Genomic DNA, 21370 nt, shown 5'->3' with positions numbered 1-21370 from the left:
AGGTATTATTGCGAGCGAGTAATAAGTGATCATTTTGCGGCTGCGTCTGCTGCATCTCTCCCCTGGATACCCCTGGATTCCTATCCGCTGCGAATGGTCAAACGGGCGATATATCCACTTATGTGATAACTGCTTATGACATCACTCCACATTCACAGAACAACAAACATGTATATCGCTTCCAGTCGTAAATGACAGCTTGACTAAAGCAGTAAACTCGAAAATAATTCATCAGATCTCCCCATTTGAGTGGCGAAGAGAAGTGGACGGACATTAAAGGACAATCCTGTGCGGTCTGTCCTTGACCTTTCCTCATGCCCCGCGGCTAACTGCATATGTCACGCTTGCCAGGCAGGTATGGTGGACAGGTGCACAACGCGTAGCTCTATCTTTCAGATCACGTGTCAAGTGTGTGCCCCTGATTAGAAATTCTCCTACATTGGTGAAACATTACATCTTGGATGAACCAGGTATAACGAGCACCTCTGCAACGCTTTTGGAACTCCACTCGGCTATCACATTTAGAAAAAAACCCCACGGAATCCATCTTCCCTGAAAAATTCCCTCGAAAAATGTTGCGTGCTTGTAAGGATGCGGCTGCGCTAGAATTGCGGAACCCATGGCCGTTAGCCATCACAAACCAGACCACGACACATCCATTTCATCTTGTCAGCCAGTGCCACCACCACCATACTTGTGATCACACTGTGAGCTGTATTCGACGCCCAAGATCATTTGCCGGACGTGCAATCCTCGCATGCCATTTCATTGTCCGTATGTCCCCTCTGCAACATGGGTTCACTTTGCTCAGATCCAATGCTTCTTTCTACCGAGATTGACTGTGCGTCAAAAGGCATCATTTTCTGAAGTTGTAAAATGTCTTAATTCTTAAAAAAGATCGTGAAGCCGTAATGGTAAAACTTTTGACCTATTTTTATACATGCCATGATACTTATGGTTATTCTTTCTTCTTTAATCCCTTGGTCCCTGTGGCCTACTATCCAAAGGTATGTAATGTTATGTGTGCTTAATTTAGCTCTTGTGTTCTTGTACATTTTGTTTTTCTTGTATATTCTTGTATATTCCATATCATTGTCATTTTCTTGTCGTGACATGTTGCTTGCTACCATTGATATTCTCGGTTACGGCTCTATTCCAAACAAACAGGATTCTCGACGTCATGTCCCTCCCAACTAGTAAAACTGCCCAAATACTTGCATTATGTTTCACAAAACACTCGAGGCTTGACTTAATAGAACGTGATCGAGACTTTTATTTACGCGCTATGCATTAGACATTTTACATTGCAGAGACATCTTATGCCTTAAACTGGTTCAAAGCCAGCTGACATACGTTGATTCTACAATTCCTGCTGACGTACTTTAACCACAAATGAGTTAGAATCCAGGGTTTCCTTGAACTTTAACATATATGACTGTTGAAAAGGCGGAATTCGTGTGACGTCCCCATGATATCACACATCTATAGGTAACTACAAATCAAACGGCGCGAAATAGTCCACATCTGTTCACGGGCGCCTAGCTAAAAAGCGTCAGGATTTGAAGAATTGCAAAGGGCATGACTCTGAACTGCAGACAATGATCTTGCAAATGGCTATGTCAGCCCAAAACCTCATACAATTGTGAAATGGCCCCTTCAATGCTTGGTTGACAATCTGCCACCTATAGTTCCTTGTCGTATTGAGCTACATTTAAATGCGAAGTTTGGTTTGGCGACGGCTGGTGAGTTATGCTGTAGCAAGCAAGCCAGACACGCGTCGGAATAGCGGTGCTCATTAAATTAATAACACACAGCATGAGTAAAAAACAGAGCGATCAGACTAAGCGGAACAGATCAAACAGTCATTAGTCGAATCCACGTTTGAAATCGCAAAAAACTGTCTGTTTTATGTGTCGGCGCCGCTAAGTCAGAGAAAACCTTTGCTGGCTACCATTTGAAAGCTCATGCTAGACGTTGATCAGCAGACGAGGAACATCATGCTGGGCGCTGAGCAGGCGTCTTAGAAATGCGGACAAAGGCGTTGTTTGGCATTGAGCGCGAGCTGCGTGCGCAAAACGCGCGCCGTAAACAGCTTGCCTCCAATGCCAGCACTCGAAGTACGCTTGCACCCGATGGCGACACACGTCCGGCGCGGACTGGGCAGTCAGCCGCCGTCCCCCTCCCCGCCTCACCCGAACTTGCAGAGACCCACTGACGACCGCTCCCCACGCCAACTCTGGTCCCCCGGGACCCAACGTCCGCACGGCAGAGGCGGGCGCCGGGCCGGACCGGGCCGGGAGAGAGCCGGACAGGCCGCTCAGTCGTGAGACACGCCCCGGCCGGAGGAGATCGCCCGCCGGTGTCGAGCGCCCCCTGGCGACCCACATGGCCTGTCAAGTCACCGGCCAGTAAGCACGACAGACGCAAGCTGTTCTGCGCCCGGCGGACGGTGTGTGTGGCAACGAGGCGCCGACGAGCGGGGCGGCGCGGGAGCAGAGCGCAGACGAGCGGGGCGGCGCGGGAGCAGAGCGGACACGAGCGGGGAACGGAGCGCAGACGAGCGAAGAAGCGCGGGAACAGAGCGGGGACGAGAGAAAGAGCGCGGGAACGGAGCGAGGACGAGCGGAGCGGCGCACGGAGAGGAGGATCGCAGGGCGGGAGCGGCCGGACGGTGGTGTGAGGCGACTCCGGACGCAGTCTGAGGCGGCACCGGACGCAGTCTGAGGCGGCACCGGACGCAGTCTGAGGCGGCACCGGACACAGTCTGAGGCGGCACCGGACGCAGTCTGAGGCGGCACCGGACGCAGTCTGAGGCGGCACCAGACCCGCGGCTAGCGCTGAGCGCAGCAGTGTACCATCCACCGGCTGAGTGCACACGCCTGCGCGGGTCGTCGTCCCAACATGTCGGTGCAGTCCGGAATGTTCCAGCGCCTGTTCCTGAGGCGGCACAGGTGGGTTGACGGTACCCGACACGCGCGGAAACAGGATGGTACGCTCGCAGCTTCTGGACTTCTGACATTTTCGTGGAAGCATGACGGCTATTTTGCCCTGCTATAAGATATATGCCGAAAACAGCATCCGTGTAGTCTGTTGGAATGGCACCAATGCGTTCTGCTCAGACCATGTTAATGTTTTATGTTTACGTTATATCCAGTGCTGCATGGGAAAATAATCAGGATAATGAGCTAATGCACTATGTCATACGTTCAATGTAAATGCGAGAAATGTCACGCACTCATAACAGTACTTCCCTTAATCTCATTTCACCTTGGTAGTTAAAGTCAAGTACACTAAAACAGTGCATTCGTAACGAACTACCGACGAGGAACAAAGTGAGGATAAGTTCTTACATGATTTAACGGGTTCCATGAAAACAATTCAGCATCATAACATACTCTGAAATGATAAACGTCAGGTATACGTAACAGAGTGACGCCGCTCGTCCCAGCATCGGCAGTAGGAGCGCGATGCCAAACCAGGCCAGGCCGCGCACCGGTCCTTGCGCTGAGGGCCGGGCTTCCTCTCCTCCAACGTTCAACGCACGATAACGTTTCGGGTCGCTGGCAGCCTGTTATCACGCGGCCCGCCCCAATTTCACGTTAGGTCTATTGGCGCGCGGTGCGGTGATGGCCGCCGCAGCGCGGTGACGGCGCGAATAACGAGGGCAGGATCGAGCTGTTCGCAAATTTCACCACAGACGTGCCAGTCGATCAGATGAGCCTGTCGCGATCACAGCCTACGCAGCACGTACCAGTCCAATCCTGGCGGTTTCGTGACGTTGGCCGGTGGGCAAGCGAAGCCGTTTGACCGCCCCTCATCCCGCGCGCCGATGCACCACCCCATGCGCTGCCACAGGACTGTGAGCGGCATGCACGCCTACAACATCGAGTACGTGCCCTACAGCAAGGACCGCCTGGACGACATCGTCGAACTGATGTTGGATACCTTTTTCACGCACGAGCCGCTGGTAGGTGTCCTTGTCGGGGCCCGCGCACGAGCCGCTAGTACGTGTCCTTGCCGGAGCCCTATGGTGACGTCACAGCGCCGCTGGCTTCTGTACACAGACTGGCGCCGTTTTGTACGCTGACGACAAAGCGAGTGGGCTGAGCGGATGCTTGTGGAATATGGCACTTTTAGCTGTTCGCGTGTCTCGAGCACATGCTGGCTGACGGACAGACTCCGGACTCATGGCAGCCGCGGTCTCGGGACGCTCGTGTGACGGCCTGAGATAGCGAATCGTCACCGATGTCCCGTATGGAACTGCGCGCCATTGTCCCAGCGCGCCAGCGTGCACGCGGTGGCAGACCGCCGCATCGTCCCCGCCATAACGGGTCCACCCTGGCGCTTCCCCCTGCGCGCTGGCTGCCCGGCCTGCTGTCACCGCGTGCAACTGTTCAGGCCACTTGCCATGCACCTTCAGCTTCGCCACGCCTGCCGCACGCGGGGTGCGTGCGGACCACGCCCCCCCCCCCCCCCCCGCGCCCACCGCCGCCTCCGGTGCCGCAGGCGCTCAGCGTGCAGCGAGCACCGGGATCGGGCCGCGAGGACGTGCTGGACTGGCTGCGTCCGTGCATCGCCGGCTGGACCCATGACGTCATGCTGCTGGCCGTCGACGCCGACGAGGACCGGCTGGTGGGCGCCACGCTCAACAATGTCATCACGGCCGAGCACCGCGACACGTGGAGCTGGCCGCGCCACGCCGGCACCGAGTACGCCCGGCTCGTGTTCGACTTCACCGAGGAGCTCGGGGTGAGGCAGCGGGCGTGCTGGGAGGGCGACTTCACTGGGAGAGGCCACGAGGCGGGAGAGAGGAGGTCGGCTTCACTGGGGAAAGGCCACGAGGCGGGAGAGAGGAGGGCGACTTCACTGGGAGAGGCCACGAGGCGGGAGAGAGGACGGCTGCTTCACTGGGGAGAGGCCATGAGACGGGAGAGAGGAGGGCGGCTTCACTGGGGAGAGGCCACGAGGCGGGAGAGAGCGCGGGGAGGGGTTTCTGTTGAGGCCTGGGGCGAGGTGGCAGGTACGGCGGGAACGAACTCCACTGAGGAGATCATGGTGAGACGACAGGTGAGGCGGCCCCCTGCTATCTTGGGGACCACACACGCTTGAGCCAATAGCAGCGTCGAATATCCAGAGCCAGTATCTTATATCTTGAGCCAATAGCTTGAGCAGCGTCGAATATCCAGCGACGGAGGGTGGAGAGAGATCGTAATGAGGACCTCGAGTTGAGGCATGTCTCATCCCACGCTGCTCATTGGGGAGGGGAAGGGGACTGGCAGCCGCCTTCCTCCCTACAGAGCGAGGACGGGGAGGGGTCCACTGAGGAGCCGGGTGAGGCGGCGCGGACGTGCGTAGGCACGTTGCCAGCTGGGGGCACGACACAGATAGCCTTCAGTGTGTACCCGGACGCCGAGGGTTTAAAAACGGGTCTGGGACATGCAAACGTCAAGTGAGAACGTCAGAAAAAAAATGTTTAGGAGTCGTGGTGGGCGTTCTATAATCAGGAGTGCTTCGCATCGCAAAACAGCGTGATCTGGTCGCGCGATGTCAAGTGTTTGACAGCAGTTTTATGCCATTCAGCCCATGAGCAGACAGAGCGCAATGCTGCGTGTTTACACCTGCCAGGCGGCCAGAACAGTCCAGATCCCGCTCGATTTTTTGTAATGCCGTCAAACACCACGACCGAGAAGCAAAATCGGGCTTCATTCACGGAACCTGGCAGCTCAGCCTTCTAAACCAGAGAGTCGTCAACCTCAGAAGTAGCAGATTATATGAGAACGACGAGAAGAAGCGTGGCTCGACGCCGCCCGACCCCCTGGCGTCCCGGCCGCCTGTCCCCAGGCGGCGCCCGTTGGTGACGCACGGCGCACAGAGCACTGCGGCGTGCCCGGTTAGCCCTTCGGTCCACACGCCTACGTGCCTGCGGTCTTCGCCATACAAACAGTTGCTGGCCGCAGTAATTGGTACAGAGGCGTGGTGCGATGTCTGGTCACTGTTTATTTACACTCGAACATAAACGTGACGATCGGCCCGGCTGCGACGGCGCGCCCCGCATGGGTCGGCGCGGCAGGGCAATGGCTTGTGCCAGTTGTCGCCGATTTGCCGCGTGTTTGCACAACAGATGGAGCTAGAGACGTTCGCGCTTATCGCCATCATGCACTTGAATGGTCGTCCTTGAGATAATTAATTTTTTTATGTGAATTCCTCGTCAATGAACATGTTGAAAAACGCCGGTTTAGGTGTTTTACCGAGGGCAGGAAGCCACAAACATGATACTTGGCCAGGGACATGGCTCCATATTTAACTTTTAGGAATTTTGCGAAACTGAGCCAGTTTTCCCAGCAAAGTTCCGTTAGTACATTGATGGTTTAGCTTTTCAGATAGCAGGATGCCTCACAGGCCGCCTGCTGTTTCGGAAGCCAAACAGGCTCGAGCTAATATGAAAACAGCGTCGGTTAGCCGGCTACAAACTGCACTTAATTCAGATTGCTAGATGTCAGTGCTAGTGATCTTTGGTGGTGTTCAAGTGGCCCCTGGTTCTAGAGGGTTCCAACTAGGTCAGCAAGGGTGATTCAAGGGAACTTGTGCATCGCGTTATCTAACAACTATTCGTGTTACAAGGGAACAAATCTCAACAATATTACACATCTATGTTGTTAGCAAGTCATTGCGGATGTGCACAATGCCACGCAAAATCATGCCATAAGATCAAGCGAAGTACGTACGGATCACACCTCGTTGCCCCATTAACCCAGCATGATGCCGTACTGGAAGATATGACGCTGGGTTGCTGAGCTCCGCCTCGCGTGGTAACAGTGACGTTTAACCTACCCGCTTAGAGGCCAAATGCTTTCCTCCTAAGTGCTTCTTTATTGGTAGCATTTGACCCAGTCTGACCTAAAAACCATGTTGCTGTATTTCTTCGGCATGCCATGATGAAATAAGAAAATATTCAGAGAGAGAGAGAGAGAGAGAGATAGAGAGAGAGGAGAGAGAGAGAGACTATAGATATATAGAGATAGAGAGATAGAGATAGAGAGAGAAGAGAGAGAGAGAGAGAGAGAGAGAGATATATAGATAGAAGAGAGATACGCTATCTCGTCGAGCTCTCTCACGACGAGAGCTCTCGCTCTCTCTCTCTCTCTCTCCGGCGAGCTCTCGCTCTCCTTCGCTTCGCTCCCTCAGCTCTCTCTCTCTTCTCTCGCTCGCCTACTATCTCCTCGCTCTCTCATCTCAAGCCCGCTCTCTCTCTCTCATCTCTCTCTCTACTATCTCTCTTCTCTCTCTCTCTCTCTCTCCCTCTCTCATATATATATATCTATATACTACACTGCGCGTTGTTTTATAAGCTTAAGTGTGCCGACAAACGGTCGAATCAGCACCTCAGCGCGAAAGGTGCTCATGACCTCGACCCTAATTTATTGACTCATGAGCTACCGCAAACGGATCTCCAAATTTCCGCGCATTGCTACCAGTTTGCTAACTCAGATAAGCTTCAGCAGCAGTACTAACACATGCGATTCCGGAAAGCTCATGCGCCTCTGAGGTCTCTTGGTGTGTCTCGGTGTGTGCCGTTGTGTTAAGATGACCCCGATGGAAGGCCAGACATCCACGGACCAGCTCATGGAAACCGCGCGTTGTGGACTGAGCGTCACGTGCCTACACTATATTCCATCACCCTCCCCCCCCCTCCGGCTACCCGCTGCCCTGAGCCTGCCCCGCTGTCGCTTACCTGACGCCTCCAGTGCCGCCGACCTGACGTCAGTCACCCTCCCCACCGCCGCTGACCTAGCGCTCTTCTCCCCACTGGCGCCGACCTGAAACCTCCACTGTCACCGACCTGACGCCCATCCCCTCTGCCAATGACCTAGCGCCCTCCTGCCGCTGACCTGACTGACATCTCCCCACTGCCGCTGACCTAACATTTCCCCACTGCCGCTGACCTGACGCCCCCCCTACCCAGCGCCGCCGACCTGACCCTCCACTGCTGCCGCTGACCTGGCGTCCCCCTCCACACGCTGATGTCACATCTCCCCTCTACACTGCCACTGACATGGCATCTCCTCACTGCCGCTGACCTGACGCCCCCCTACCCAGCGCCGCCGACCTGACCCTCCACTGCCGCCGCCGACCTGGCGTCCCCCTCCACACGCTGATGTCACATCACCCCTCTACACTGCCACTGACATGGCATCTCCTCACTGCCGCTGACCTGACGCCCCCCTACCCAGCGCCGCCGACCTGACCCTCCACTGCCGCCGCCGACCTGGCGTCCCCCTCCATACGCTGATGTCACATCTCCCCTCTACACTGCCACTGACATGGCATCTCCTCACTGCCGCTGACCTGACGCCCCCCTACCCAGCGCCGCCGACCTGACCCTCCATTGCCGCCGCCGACCTGGCGTCCCCCTCCATACGCTGATGTCACATCTCCCCTCTACACTGCCACTGACATGACATCTCCTCACTGCCGCTGACCTGACGCCCCCCCTACCCAGCGCCGCCGACCTGACCCTCCACTGCTGCCGCCAACCTGGCGTCCCCCTCCACACGCTGATGTCACATCCCCCCTCTACACTGCCACTGACATGGCATCTCCTCACTGCCGCTGACCTGACGCCCCCTTACCCAGCGCCGCCGACCTGACCCTCCACTGCTGCCGCCAACCTGGCGTCCCCCTCCATACGCTGATGTCACATCCCCCCTCTACACTGCCACTGACATGGCATCTCCTCACTGCCGCTGACCTGACGCCCCCTTACCCAGCGCCGCCGACCTGACCCTCCACTGCTGCCGCCAACCTGGCGTCCCCCTCCACACGCTGATGTCACATATCCCCCCTCTACAACTGCCACTGACATGGCATCTCCTCACTGCCCGCTGATCGGACGCCCCCTCTCCACACTACCGCTCATCTGACACCCCCCTCCCCACTGTCGATGACCTGATGCCCCCTCCCCCGCTCCTCTTGCCACCACAGTCGTTGACCTGACCCCTCCCCTCCCCCCGCAGCACGGCGTGGACGTGTTTGCACACTTCGGAGCCACGCGCATTCTGCACCGCTGCATGACGGCCGTGCATCCCGACTACCACCATCAGGGCATCGCTAAGGAGCTGGTCGATACCAGTTCGTTCGACCTGGCACGCAAGGACGGCTGCCAGGCCGTGGTGGCCGGCGTCACGCACCGCACCGCCCAGAAGATCCTGCTCAACCAGGGCTTCGAGGTGCTGCGGGAGCTGCGCTACTGCGAGAGCAAGACGCTCGCCGCCAGCCCGTACTTCGACGAGAACAGGCTGGGCCACCACAAGTCGGCCAAGCTGATGGGCGTCTCGCTGACGGAGACCTAGCCGCGCCGCCGCCGCCGCCGCCGCCGCCAAGGGCAGGCCAACGTAAACAGCGCGCGATGGCAGTCGAATCTGGAGCGTGGCGCGAGACCGGGCGCGCCGCAGCCAGCTCGCGGGGCCGCAGGGGACGGGGGTGCCGCAGCGGCGTCGCCCGAGGCCGGCGCGAGGACGCGGCAGCGGTGGAGCCGACCACGCTGGCGCCGTCGCGGCGGTGCCCACCGACACTCGACGGCGGTATCCAGCGGTACTCCAAGCGCTCCGTGGCTGTCGCGCTGGTGTTGGATGTTACGTGTGCCTCCACTTTCCTGGTCGGGAACCTGGCGACCCGTCTGGCTGGGGTGTATTGTTGTGTGATGATTGGTGACCACATACGTTGACTTAAGGAGGGAAATCGAATAAACATTGGCATACAGCAGCGGCGTTTGTAAGCTGAATGCCGGCAAACACAAATCAGAGACTAAGTTTCGCGTAAAGCTGGATCCAGTCAAATCTGCAGTGTTTGTTTTTGAATTGGATACATGCTGCGAATTTTAGACGACGCCCATATCCGATGGAAAGCGTGAGCGAATGCACCAGCCACACACTGATCATTACGTATCACAACCATTGGTGTAGTTTTCTAGTCTCTGGGGTCGCTCTCCTAAGTGGAATCTTAGCACACATGACTCAAATATGTGTACACAACTTATTATTCCATCGAGGGTTCAGCGTGTTCCTATTTTCCGATAAAGTAACGCCCTCTCAAAGTTTCCACACGTTTGGTCTCCGTCAGGTTGGTATCTTTTACATGACATTTGTAGTCATCTTCGTTCCCCCTGCGTACAACCATACACCTATCTGTCGCATATCTCCACCAGTTTGACGCATTTTACGGCAGAGGAAGAGCGGGTTGACAGTAACATTGAGTGATATCGTCAAGCACAGCAATCAAAATGCATGCAAAGGAACCCGGCTGCCCTTGAGAACACATACAAGTAGGTTCTGACACTGTAGTAAAACATGCCCTTTCAAGAGTGGGGAGATTGGGTTTTCCTGGAACACTACAACACAACCATTTTGGGCGGATATTGACCGCAACGACCAAGGTTTTGTGCCAACGCAGTCCTTTTCCGCATCAGTTGTTGGTTCAAGCCAGTGTGTCGTTTGAGACTGCTTCCGGCATGCTGGCACTGGCTGCTCTCGATCGATTACTAGGGCACCTTACGAGTAGTGTGTTGAGACGTATGACGAATTGGTTGAGACTCATGATTACACAGACGTAGCAAGGCAGTGACAAACCAGTCTCAGAGCGCCAACTTTGAAAACGTTTTCTCTTCCAGTGGTGATGATGTCAAAATTATGCAAAAATTTGGAAATATTTCCTTTTCCGTGTTAATTGAATGGGGAGACACTGATTCTAGTCATGTTTATACTGATCATGAGACTAGTTTGTCATTGCCCTGCTATGTCGGTGTTGAGATCGTTCACTGCGTGTAGACCATACATCGTTTCCCACCATGCGGTTGATCTCATGTATCTTCTGTTCTGGTCTCATACATCGGACGTAAATCTTTAAAACGCTCCAAAACGGGCTCATGCATGATTCGAGCACATCACGTGCTGGCATGCGAGCATCGACCAACACTTTTGTCAGTATGATTGTCCGTTTTTTCCTGTGTCACCGTTAGCCAGCTTCGCGCCACTGCAGTCCCGAGCCGTCGAGATCTGGACCCTGAATCCGTGATCCGTGTTCCTTGACCCATGATCCGTGTCCCTGGACCCATGATGTGTGCTCCTGAGTCTGTGGTCTCCAGTTGAACATTTTGTTTACGGTTCTGGCAAGACTCGCTCTGCCTGCATCCTCGCTCGTGACGTAGACGACACACACACAGGCACACACAACGCGTGCTTCTGCTTGAGTTTACTTAACATAACAATCAACCAGCCCGCCGAGGACACTCGAGCATTGCTGGAGGGCGGTGAACAGCGCAGCCTGGCGGCGCCGGCGAGCAGCGCAAGTTTGTTCACCATCCGCGGCGCCACGGCAGAAAACCTCGGTCCACGGCATTCAGATTCTCAGCAGTGGGGGGGGGGGGGGGGAGGGGGAGGTATTTTTGTTTTTACAATTGTTTGTACAATCAATGACATTAATTAATTGATGAAATGATGCAATTACAATTACAATTTGTTTTTTACAATCAAAACAAAAAGGAAAAAGTAAATTTCGGCCCTTATTACCCCGCCAATTTGAAGGTCCTTTTGCCCAAAACAAAATGTTGACGACAGCTTCAAAAGCTAAGGTGCCACGACCGACACGCCTACTGCATTGATGTTTACGAGGGAAACTGGGCTCCGGTATGCGAGGAGGATCTACGGCCGACACATGGAACGCCTGGCGAGGCGTTTGTGACGCAATCATAACCAGTTACCAGGTTACCCGGGCCCGGTTACGCTAACAAATAGTTCACATTGTAACAGACGCCAATGGATGCTAACAGCAACACCAACGTTAACTTGTAAGACGTCTGTTGCGGCGTGGTGCGAGACTTCAAACGTTAACTTGACCGCAATGCAGGTATAAGAAATGGGTCCGCGTGCTCTCAAAACCCATACGAATCACTCGTCAGTGCATCAGAATACCCTACCTTTACGAGTTTAGAAGGCGTAGACGCACTCACGAGGCTTCGCGCCGACGTTTACAACTAGCGGTACTGGAAAATTGTCTGTCAATGGATGATAATGAATTATAACTCAGACGAGATGGTCGCGTTTAAACCAAGCACTTTTTTGGCGACCGCGACGAGCTCAATACGAAAAGCCAATGTTTGAAGCAGATGCTGCCGTCAAGCACCACCTGCAAGCATGCACAATTTCCTTAGTATAAATGGGAGCTGTGTAAATATATGTGCCTCCGTTCAGAACGCAGAATGCACTCGAGGTTGGTTTTGGAAACGGTGACATGGACTGCGCCAGGCTTGTTATTGCTTACCAAATGCATCAACTGCTTTGGCGGGTTATTATTGTCGTTTCTCGCTTCGTAGACGGTGCGTTCACGCACACTGCGCACGCCTCTGCGTGAACAGCACGCGGTGCAGTGTATGGCCCCACGCCCTCACCTGCTCTGGTTGCCAAGGTCCGACACCGGTCCCTCGGGCTTGCAAAGCCAAGCTCGCGCGCGGCCGCGCGCTTCAGTCCGCACTCATCGACCCACCAGCGCGATTTACCCGGTTTACATGGGCAGCCGAGGATAATTCGAATTAAGATCGGAACGGATCATGCGACGTTAACCCTCTCGGCGAGGGGCGTTTACATGGGCGAAACCGGCTTTACGTCGGATTAACGGTCGATAGTTCGATCCCGCTTAGTTCGAACCAAGGAACGGGTTATGGGCGAAAACTGCGCTTTTGAGGCGAACTGAACAAAACAAGAAGAAAAAAGCCGGTACTCTGCGTATGGATGGCGAATGTCACGAGCCATGGTGGGCGCGAGACAGCTTTGAGGGCGAGGAGGAAGATGGACTCCGTTGGAAAAATGATCTGTGCGGGACTCGTAGGCTTTGTAGCTACAGCACAAGCCATAGCACTTGAAACACAGGAGTTGCGCAGTCAGCACTGCCAAATCTGTCACATAAGCAGTGTTATATGCAAATTTTTACTAGCAGGAAACTGGCTAGCACGAAATCAGTATTTTCTTGTATTGGCCAATGACACTCACAAACTTACCACACTCATCAGTATGCCACCCAGCATCATGTCATCTACTTTGCGCAGCCCAAGAAACACATTACCTAATCCCGCACCAATGCATTTGTGAGCAGCCTGCAACAGTGAGCTACGCTACAGAAATGACTCATGAATGCTACATAGTTAGTGGCAAAAACTGTGTAACTATGTTGTCTTTCCCCATCCAATGCATCATCAGTACCTGAGGGCAGCATTGCCATTTAGACTTGGCATGGACTGGCAAGTCAGAATGCAGCTATTTGCTTTCTTGACATACTAGGGTTGAAATACTGCTTTGATATCCTTGCAGTCAACAGCATTGGCTGATATGGACTGATGGCTAGGAGGCACAAACAGCCGTGTTCGCACAGTCCAAAGATCATAACGTGAACCAGCCCCAGAGCTGTCATGACAAAAGCAATCTGGGCTCAAAATTCATAACAAATGATTAATTATAGCAACAGCTCAATTATCCACCTCATGGTTTGCAAAGATACATGTCACAAAAAAGCACCAAGGCAACATATTTACTCGCCAGTACAAAAACAGGTAATGATGTGCACTGCAGATGTTCTCTGCACATCATGTGGCATTAGGTTAGGTTTACTTAGTTTATGCACTGTTTTCTTCCACATGAAATGCACAAACCTGGATTTGACAGAGTACTGATGACAGCTAATTTCATCCAGTGCTCACATTTGCTTTCTTGACATTTTGGAACCATCACTGGGCAATTTTGGTCCCATCATTAAAAATAGTTCACATTCTGCACTGACTGCAATGATCTATTGCCTATATTTGTTGATCCTTTGCATCATGCAGGAATTATTGAGTTACCTATCTCACACACATTAAACCGACAAGCAACAAACAGCCTAATTGCATCAAAAACAAATATTCCAGCCCCCGCTTCCTTGCCAGTTGGTCTACCAGTGTGACGTAACTTCATATTTCCTTGACAAGCCAGTCACCAATATCCAGCACATCCCTCCTGCCAATAGGTGGTCAACCAAATGTTCAAGTCACAGGAGGAATGTCTGCAAAATCAATCCTGGGGCATTTATGTATTCACCTAATGAAAGAAACTATTGGTACTCCCTGCAAGAATTGTTGAACAGTTGAATTACCTACCTAGTGGCCTGCAAAGACACCCATCACAAAAAAGCACCAAGGTGACACATTAAATCACCAGCACAAAAACAGGTGATGATATGCAACACAGACGTGTTCTCCATGCAGCATGTGCCATCGTGTTAGGTGTTAGTTTATGCACTGTTTTCCTGCACATGGAACACACAAACTTGGATTTAGCAGAGTAATGATGACAACCATTTTCATCCAGTGTTCACATTTGCTTTCTTGCTGTTTTGACCCCATCATTGGGCAATTTCGGTCCTACCATTAAAAAAGTTCACATTCCGAGCTGACTGCAATGATCTATATTTGTTCGTCCGTCATATCATGCAGCAATTTTTAAGCTACCTTTCTCACACAAATTAAACTGACAAGCAACCAGCATCCTAATTTAAGGAACATCTGCAAAAACACTCCTGGGGACTTAAGGTATTAACTTAATGAACGAAACTTGGAGGCATTCTCTGCGAGAATTTTGAGCAATCCAAAAATTAAAATGAGAACAAGTCAAAGCTATATAAAATAACCATATTACCTCCATCTGGCTTTGGGACGCATGGAGCCTGCCCCAGATGTAAACTAATCTAACCTTTAGGCGGAAAGATAGCACCAAACACCGTCGACGCCTGCTGTCTGCATAGATCAAGCGCCTAGCAAGGCTAAATTACGTGAGCATTTCTGTGCTGCTAGCCACTCAAGGCCCTCAATAATAAGAGTAGTTTTAGCAGCATGATGTCAACTTCACCTTCCCTCTCTTTTCCTTACCATCTTGGACTTGAACCGTCTCGAGCAATAGCTAAAAACCCGTGGAAAAGCGGTAACACCGCACAAAGCTGAAATGGCTATGAACAGAACTGCGTGCGCCAGGCATTTTTCTTCTTTTTTTTGTTTAGACAGCTGACGGCCGATAATTCGGACGAAATCCCTTCCTGAACGGATGATCCTCTCACGGGAAGGGATTTCCTCCGGCGCACGATTCGAATCAGCGGAACGGCGCGTGAGTGTATACATGGGCCGGATAGTTCGGATCGAGGACGGGTCCCGGCTTAATTCGAATCACAGCTGCCCATGTAAACAGGGTAATTGTCTGCAGTCGATTGTCGGCTTGCTTTTGCCATCAGCTAGTTTTATGACAATGCAACACCTGGTTGCCGAGACCTGGACCTCCTGACGACCTGCTGTTTGCGATTGGAATATTTCATGTTCCACCTGCTCATTGAGTGTAGCGATGAAGAAGTGGTGAGGTTACAACGTTCCAGAAATATCCTGTCTGGTCAAATTGCCTGCAGTGTCTTGAAAGTAAGTTATTAGAGCTGGTTGGATTCAATGTGTCACATGGAAAGAACAGCTGCGTAAGACTTGTTCACTGCTTCGCCCAAAAGCGGTGGATGTTATTCAGAATTTCCCTACACTCTACCAAGGTACAACATCGATCACAAGCTCTCAGCAGTGCTGTTGGGACCCTAGACATTCACTTGAGAACGATCCAATAACCGAGTGTAAAATTTGTTCATACCAATGACTGTGCAGTACAAACTAGCGTTCTCCAGTCGTTCAAAACACCTCCCAATAAAACGCCGCCACACTTGAGGGCTTGTATTGGTGACATTACACAACGCACCCCAGCTCAGCCAGCTCCTTGTCGATGGGCGCGATCTGTTTTGAAACCTGCTTCAAAACGCGTGACTTCAGTTTCTGAAACAAACATCAAGTCGTTAGTAAAAAGCAGCCCCCCAAATCAACACCGAAATAGCAGACATCGAGACCAGCTGAGCGGTCGGCGCCGGGGCGACGCTAGCCCAAATGTACCCCAAGCACAGATCTCCCCCCCCCCCCCCCCGTCACTGTAACGTCAGTCAATACTGGCGACAAACAGCATGTCTTCCTTGCACCAAGGGAAAACTTTGGTGTGGAACATTGAAAACTGTAGATAAGTTTCTACATGTTCCAGACATCCCATACAGCACGCGGCCCTACATAACACACCCACAAGCAAAATCGCACGATGCTAAAAACGAAATTGGAACATCCCCTGGTTCACAAAAGCCCTGAGCCGACCGTCAGTTCCCGTTCACCCACCTTCTGCAGAGCGATCTTCCTGGCGTAGACGTGATCCCTGACGCGCCGCCTGGCCTCCAGGGTCTTGACCACATCCTGGTACTTCCAGCCCACCTCGTGACCCAGGCGGCCCAGCTCACAGTACTGCCGAACACGCGCCGTGCTCACAAACAGCATGAGTCGTGCATCGTCGACAGTCCAGTCTCATAACATATAACAGTGGATGAGAAAAGGCCATTGCTGACAACTGTAATGGTATGGAGCTTGTTGACTGTGAAACAGGGATGATTGAAAGACCATCACCATCATACAAAGCCCAAACATTTGAAAAAATGATACAAAAGTACTTGCAACATGTTCGTGGATTCTAGCGATCATGACCTGTTGGGACTGTCCTGTTAACACACAGCAATACAATGATTCCCAACATTGCGTCATTGCACGCTGGCATAGCAGTTACGAATGAAAAATTCAATACAACCGATATCTGATCAGTCATGTGTAGCTTCTCGCAGTACCATCCTCGGGATAACTTGTGAGGATGAGTTGCAATGAGAGGCACTCATATAGCACATGTAAAACTGTACACAGCCAGGCACAAACAGGAGTGACCAGCCGTGATGTCGACATTATGTGCATCTTGAACCACACCCTACAACCTAACATGAGAGCAAATCCGAGCGGGAGCACGAAACACCGTCAGCAATTGTTTCCAAGTCCTGTGCCCCCCCCCCCCCCCCCCCCCCCCCTGGCGCCGTCCGCTGAGGCACGTACCGGGCGTCCGGGGCGCAGGCGCATCTTGCGCATGGCCGACGGCACCACGTGGCGGCGCAGCTTCTGGTACTCGCGCGGCACGCCCTCCACGCAGCGCAGGTTCAGCATGGCCGTGCCGCCGCGGCGCGTCTTGTGTGGCAGCATGCCTGCGTGGCGAACGGGCCCGTCAGTCGGTCAGCTGGCAAGAGCTGATTATTCCAATAATCAGGAATAATCATAACAATTGGGGATTTACGTCTCAGCGGCCGCCAGCGCTATGTCGAGATGGACGCGATGATGAGGGTGTCATGTGGGGTGCAGTGGTGGCGTGGCAGGGGCCAGAACCCGAAACCCACAGGTCCAGAGTTGAGCGTCATAGCCAGTATATTACCAGTGCCCCGAGTGGGGCGCGAAGCCGGTGGCGGGGCGGGACCGCGCACCAGCGCTGTCGCTTCCGTTAGTAACACCATGTGGACGACTTGACATGGTGAGTTGCAATTGGAAGCTTCTGTGTCGCACATGGATCAGAGATCGGCTGGCGCCACGAACGGGTCACGCCGCGCCAGCATGTCGACATAATGTGCGCATTACTGAACACACAAAACAGCTGGAAAGCTACAGCAGACGACAGCACTATTGAAAGTTACTACCTCTGCAACACCAGTGAGCTGGACAACAATGATTTCTGCGATCCATATGAGATCTGTACGAAGCAAGGTGCTCCTACGGAAGTGCCGGGCTATACATCGGTCCGATGTGTAGCCCGACACTCCCGATATCTGGATCATTACCCACGTCTACCGACAGTGCCGTGACAGCAGCTCACCCCGGATAACACGCCTCAGCATCATGCCGGGCGCGCGGAAGTGGAACGGGCCGCGAGCCGGGTTCACGTTGCACCGCTTTCGCAGGTACGCCATGTACTTGAGCTTGTTCCTGAAAGACATTGGACAGTGTTTCACAAGACAATCAAACCATTGGAAGCTGAACAAGGGTGCAGTGATCATACAACACTTACCACATTATCAACTAGCGCAGCAGATGCACGTGAGACAAACTGACATACAAGGTCCTCTGAAAAATGGAGATACCACATTGCCCAAAATAGCAGCTTTGTCTGACCAACTATAGCGATGATCTTAGTAAAAGAACATACCTAAAGAAGGAGCCCGAGATGTTGATGCCTTCACACCTCAGCACCACCACCTTGTCTCCCGACAGGAGGGCCTTGGCCACCACCGCGGCCAGGCGGCCAAGGAGGTGGCCGCTGCCATCGACCACGATAGCCTGCAATGAGACCATTAATCAATGAAACACAGCTGAGACATTGGCGCTGAAGCCGCGTCGGGCGGCCAGCCGTGCGTCGAATGCGGTCATATGATGACCATCAGCTGTGGCCGCGGGCCGAGCCCGGGTCAGAGCGCAGCAGACGTCCGAGGCGGCCACGTGACGGCCATCGGCTGCGGCCGCGGGCCGAGCCCGGGTCAGAGCGCAGCCGAGGACGTCCGAGGTGGTCACGTGACAGCCATCGGCGGTGGCCGCGGGCCGAGCCCGGGTTAGAGTGCAGCCGACATCAGTGCAGCTTTTCAGTATGGCACAGACTGGCACCTTCAGCCTCCCTGCTGACACTGGACCTATGTTGCATGACATAAATATAGTTTCAAACTTGTTGGGTCACTTGACCACATTTAGGATTTGCAAGAATAACTCATTTATACTCTTACACCACAAATTGGGTCAATGCTACTACATTGCCTATGGGGATCTGACCTTTGTTGCTGAAAATTATATCAGGTTTTGGAGAATGTAGTTGTTGCTACAGTTGCCATTGTGATTAGCTTTACAATGCACTCAGGTGCTGAAGCTATATAGCATTGCATGCTCCCCACCCTGGTGAAAGCGGGCACCACAAGAAATCAAAGAAACTTGTATCTCTAACTACCCAGATATGTGGCATTACCAATGCACTATGAGTACCTTGTTTGTTGCTGAATAATCATTGGATGCTTCCTGATATGCTATAATGTAATAGAAAAGTAACATTTGGACTGATGACTCAGCTTCACCTACATGGCACAATGACATTTCACAGCACTGCTATGGACACTGTATTTTCTCCTACAGCAGATGCCTGAGAAATTTTACCTCAGAGTAGTACCCAGCATTAGATATACACAACAGGCAGTTGAACATCCCCCCCCCCCAACACCCTGCACCCAGGGGGCCCTGCCAAGTGCATGTCACCTATGTAACCCAGGTGTTTCCAGTGGCATGAGGTAGGCCCAACATCTACATATGGTGTGCCAAAAGTAGGGAATGTCAATTTTCAATTTTTAAAATAGTATAAGTTACATTGCTTGTGAAAGGAGTTTAACAACCATATCCTCATGCAAATTTGTCCATGACAGCGGGCTAAAACTGCTGCGGGGTACGATGCAGAACAAACTTTTATTCAATGTCACAAAGGTAAGGGGTATCTCAAATACCAAAGCCTCAGGGTATTTGACATGTGGTACTTCATACACTCTGACCAGTGTCAGTATCAGACCTTTAAGAAAATGCTACACTTTAGAAAATATTGAAGCAAGCATCAACTTTGACGAAATCAACTCACTCTAGTGGAAAATACTGCCCTTGGCAACACAACTTCTGTATTTAGCAAATATGTTCCACACAACATTCTTTGGTGGTGCCAAAACACCATGTGCAACACTGATTGAGGGCCAGCTGATAGCTGTATTATCCAGAAATGGTGTTCATGAGTGCTAGATATCAATGAGTCAACAACTATATTTTCATTGGCAAAAGTTGCAGCATGGCCAATAGAATGGCAGGGTTTGAATGATACTACTGCAGCCTCATTGGATCCCTCAGTGACTAGAAACAGTCTGCACAACTTCATGAGTGTACCACTCAAGAACTGGGAGGGGGGGGGGGGGGGGGGGGGGTCAGTCTTAATAAGGGCAGAGCAGCCAACTTTGCCAGAATATTTTTAAGATGAATTTTTCAATTAAAAACTCAACACAAATCCTACATTCACCCTTGGAAAGGAAAGACCCATATGTTTGCCTGGAATTAATGAGCCCCTCTCGCATATATCCCTGACATGGACTCATAGGACCTAGGCTGTCCCACGATTTAGTTCTAGTAAAAAATATAAGATATCACAACATGAGCATATCAGTCCAGCCTGCAAACTATTGAAAATGTTACCAAGGTACTTAAGGCAGACAGAATAAATGTCTGCCATTAAAATAAATACCCTTGGATAATACTTGCTGAACTTATTTTGAAGGATTGAACCAAACCTAATGACTATCCTGCTAGCATAAGGGCTTAGCTTCACTCAATGCACAGCTGATGGCTGGTACATTATGTCAAATGAGCATGGAACAAATGCCAAAGTTCATGACAAAGTTAGGCTAGGCTCTCAGTCTAATCCCAGGAAGTTGTCAGCCTTATTAAGACAGTAATGTTCTTTATTGTCACTTTTTTTAGTTCTGCACACATGGCTATGCCAGAACTCACCTAAGGGATGTACGGCATGTCGCTAATATTAATCCAACATAGCTACCATGCAATACTTTGGGAAAATAAGGCATATGCCTACACAAAACTGTATGGCTCAAAAACATGTATATAAATGTTACCACCAATCTTGCTTGTAAGGTTCTTCTTCAGTGGCAACCTTGGACTGTGATGCATATCTCTGCACCCACTACTCATGGTCATTATGGTGCAAGGAATTTTGCTGATGCAGGTCACATGCCAACAACTGGAAAATCAATGTGGTGCAAAATAACCCCATGTCCAAAATAATCATAGGCTTTTAAACATCATTCTGATAATAAAAACACATAAGAGTAGTAGCATTTGGGCTCTCATGCCCCTGGGCTACAGCTCCAAACATTATGCAAAAAAAACATGCAAAGCTTCAAAGACTGACACCAGCAACATGTTGATCTGGGACTACTGCATCCCAGCGAGGTTATGGGTCACTACACACAGCCAACATAACGCGACTGAAATGCACCCGCTTACAGCCGTTGACATAGTGACCACAAACGCTCATAACTCCAATACTTATGTTATAACCATGCACGTCGGTATCGCCGCATAATACTAAACACCAAATATAACGTCATTTGGACAGTAAGCGCACACCCCGCTGGCACAAACTCGACATTTCACCGCAGCACTTCGATTTAACCAGTTATGCCTTGAAAAACCCAAGGGAAAATGGATCACACATGCTTCAATCCTCACCCGCTTTTTCTCAGACATGTTCACGATCAAAAGGAAGTTTACACCGGTTGGTGCCGACAGCGCCGCCATAATTATATTTGATATATTTCTTCACTAAGCTAGCTGTTATCT

The 21370-nt window shown here is 51.9% G+C and overlaps 2 protein-coding genes across 2 annotated transcripts; one reads left to right on the top strand and one right to left on the bottom strand.

The window, feature by feature from the left end:
- Positions 1 to 2305: 2305 nt before the first annotated feature.
- Positions 2306 to 9759, top strand: LOC119099850 (uncharacterized). The gene is made up of 4 exons (XM_037222945.1): positions 2306 to 2951; positions 3856 to 3967; positions 4507 to 4749; positions 9015 to 9759. Exons 1-4 carry the CDS (start codon positions 2902 to 2904, stop codon positions 9348 to 9350), a joined length of 741 nt encoding a protein of 246 aa, XP_037078840.1. The 5' UTR covers positions 2306 to 2901; the 3' UTR covers positions 9351 to 9759.
- Positions 9760 to 15763: 6004 nt separating this feature from the next.
- LOC119099849 (60S ribosomal protein L13a) lies at positions 15764 to 21306 on the bottom strand. The gene is made up of 6 exons (XM_037222944.1): positions 21260 to 21306; positions 18150 to 18280; positions 17820 to 17929; positions 17015 to 17160; positions 16262 to 16384; positions 15764 to 15877 (listed from the first exon to the last, which is right to left on the bottom strand). The coding sequence occupies exons 1-6, from the start codon at positions 21275 to 21277 to the stop codon at positions 15791 to 15793; spliced, it is 615 nt and encodes a 204-aa protein (XP_037078839.1). The 5' UTR covers positions 21278 to 21306; the 3' UTR covers positions 15764 to 15790.
- Between the last annotated feature and the right edge of the window lie 64 nt (positions 21307 to 21370).

The sequence above is a fragment of the Pollicipes pollicipes genome, unplaced genomic scaffold, assembly GCF_011947565.3.
Source record: "Pollicipes pollicipes isolate AB1234 unplaced genomic scaffold, Ppol_2.1 Scaffold_4881;HRSCAF=5763_pilon_pilon_pilon, whole genome shotgun sequence".
Lineage (NCBI taxonomy): Eukaryota > Metazoa > Arthropoda > Thecostraca > Pollicipedomorpha > Pollicipedidae > Pollicipes > Pollicipes pollicipes.
The sequence above is the reverse complement of the archived record's forward strand: the minus strand, read 5'-3'. Positions and strand labels throughout refer to the sequence as shown.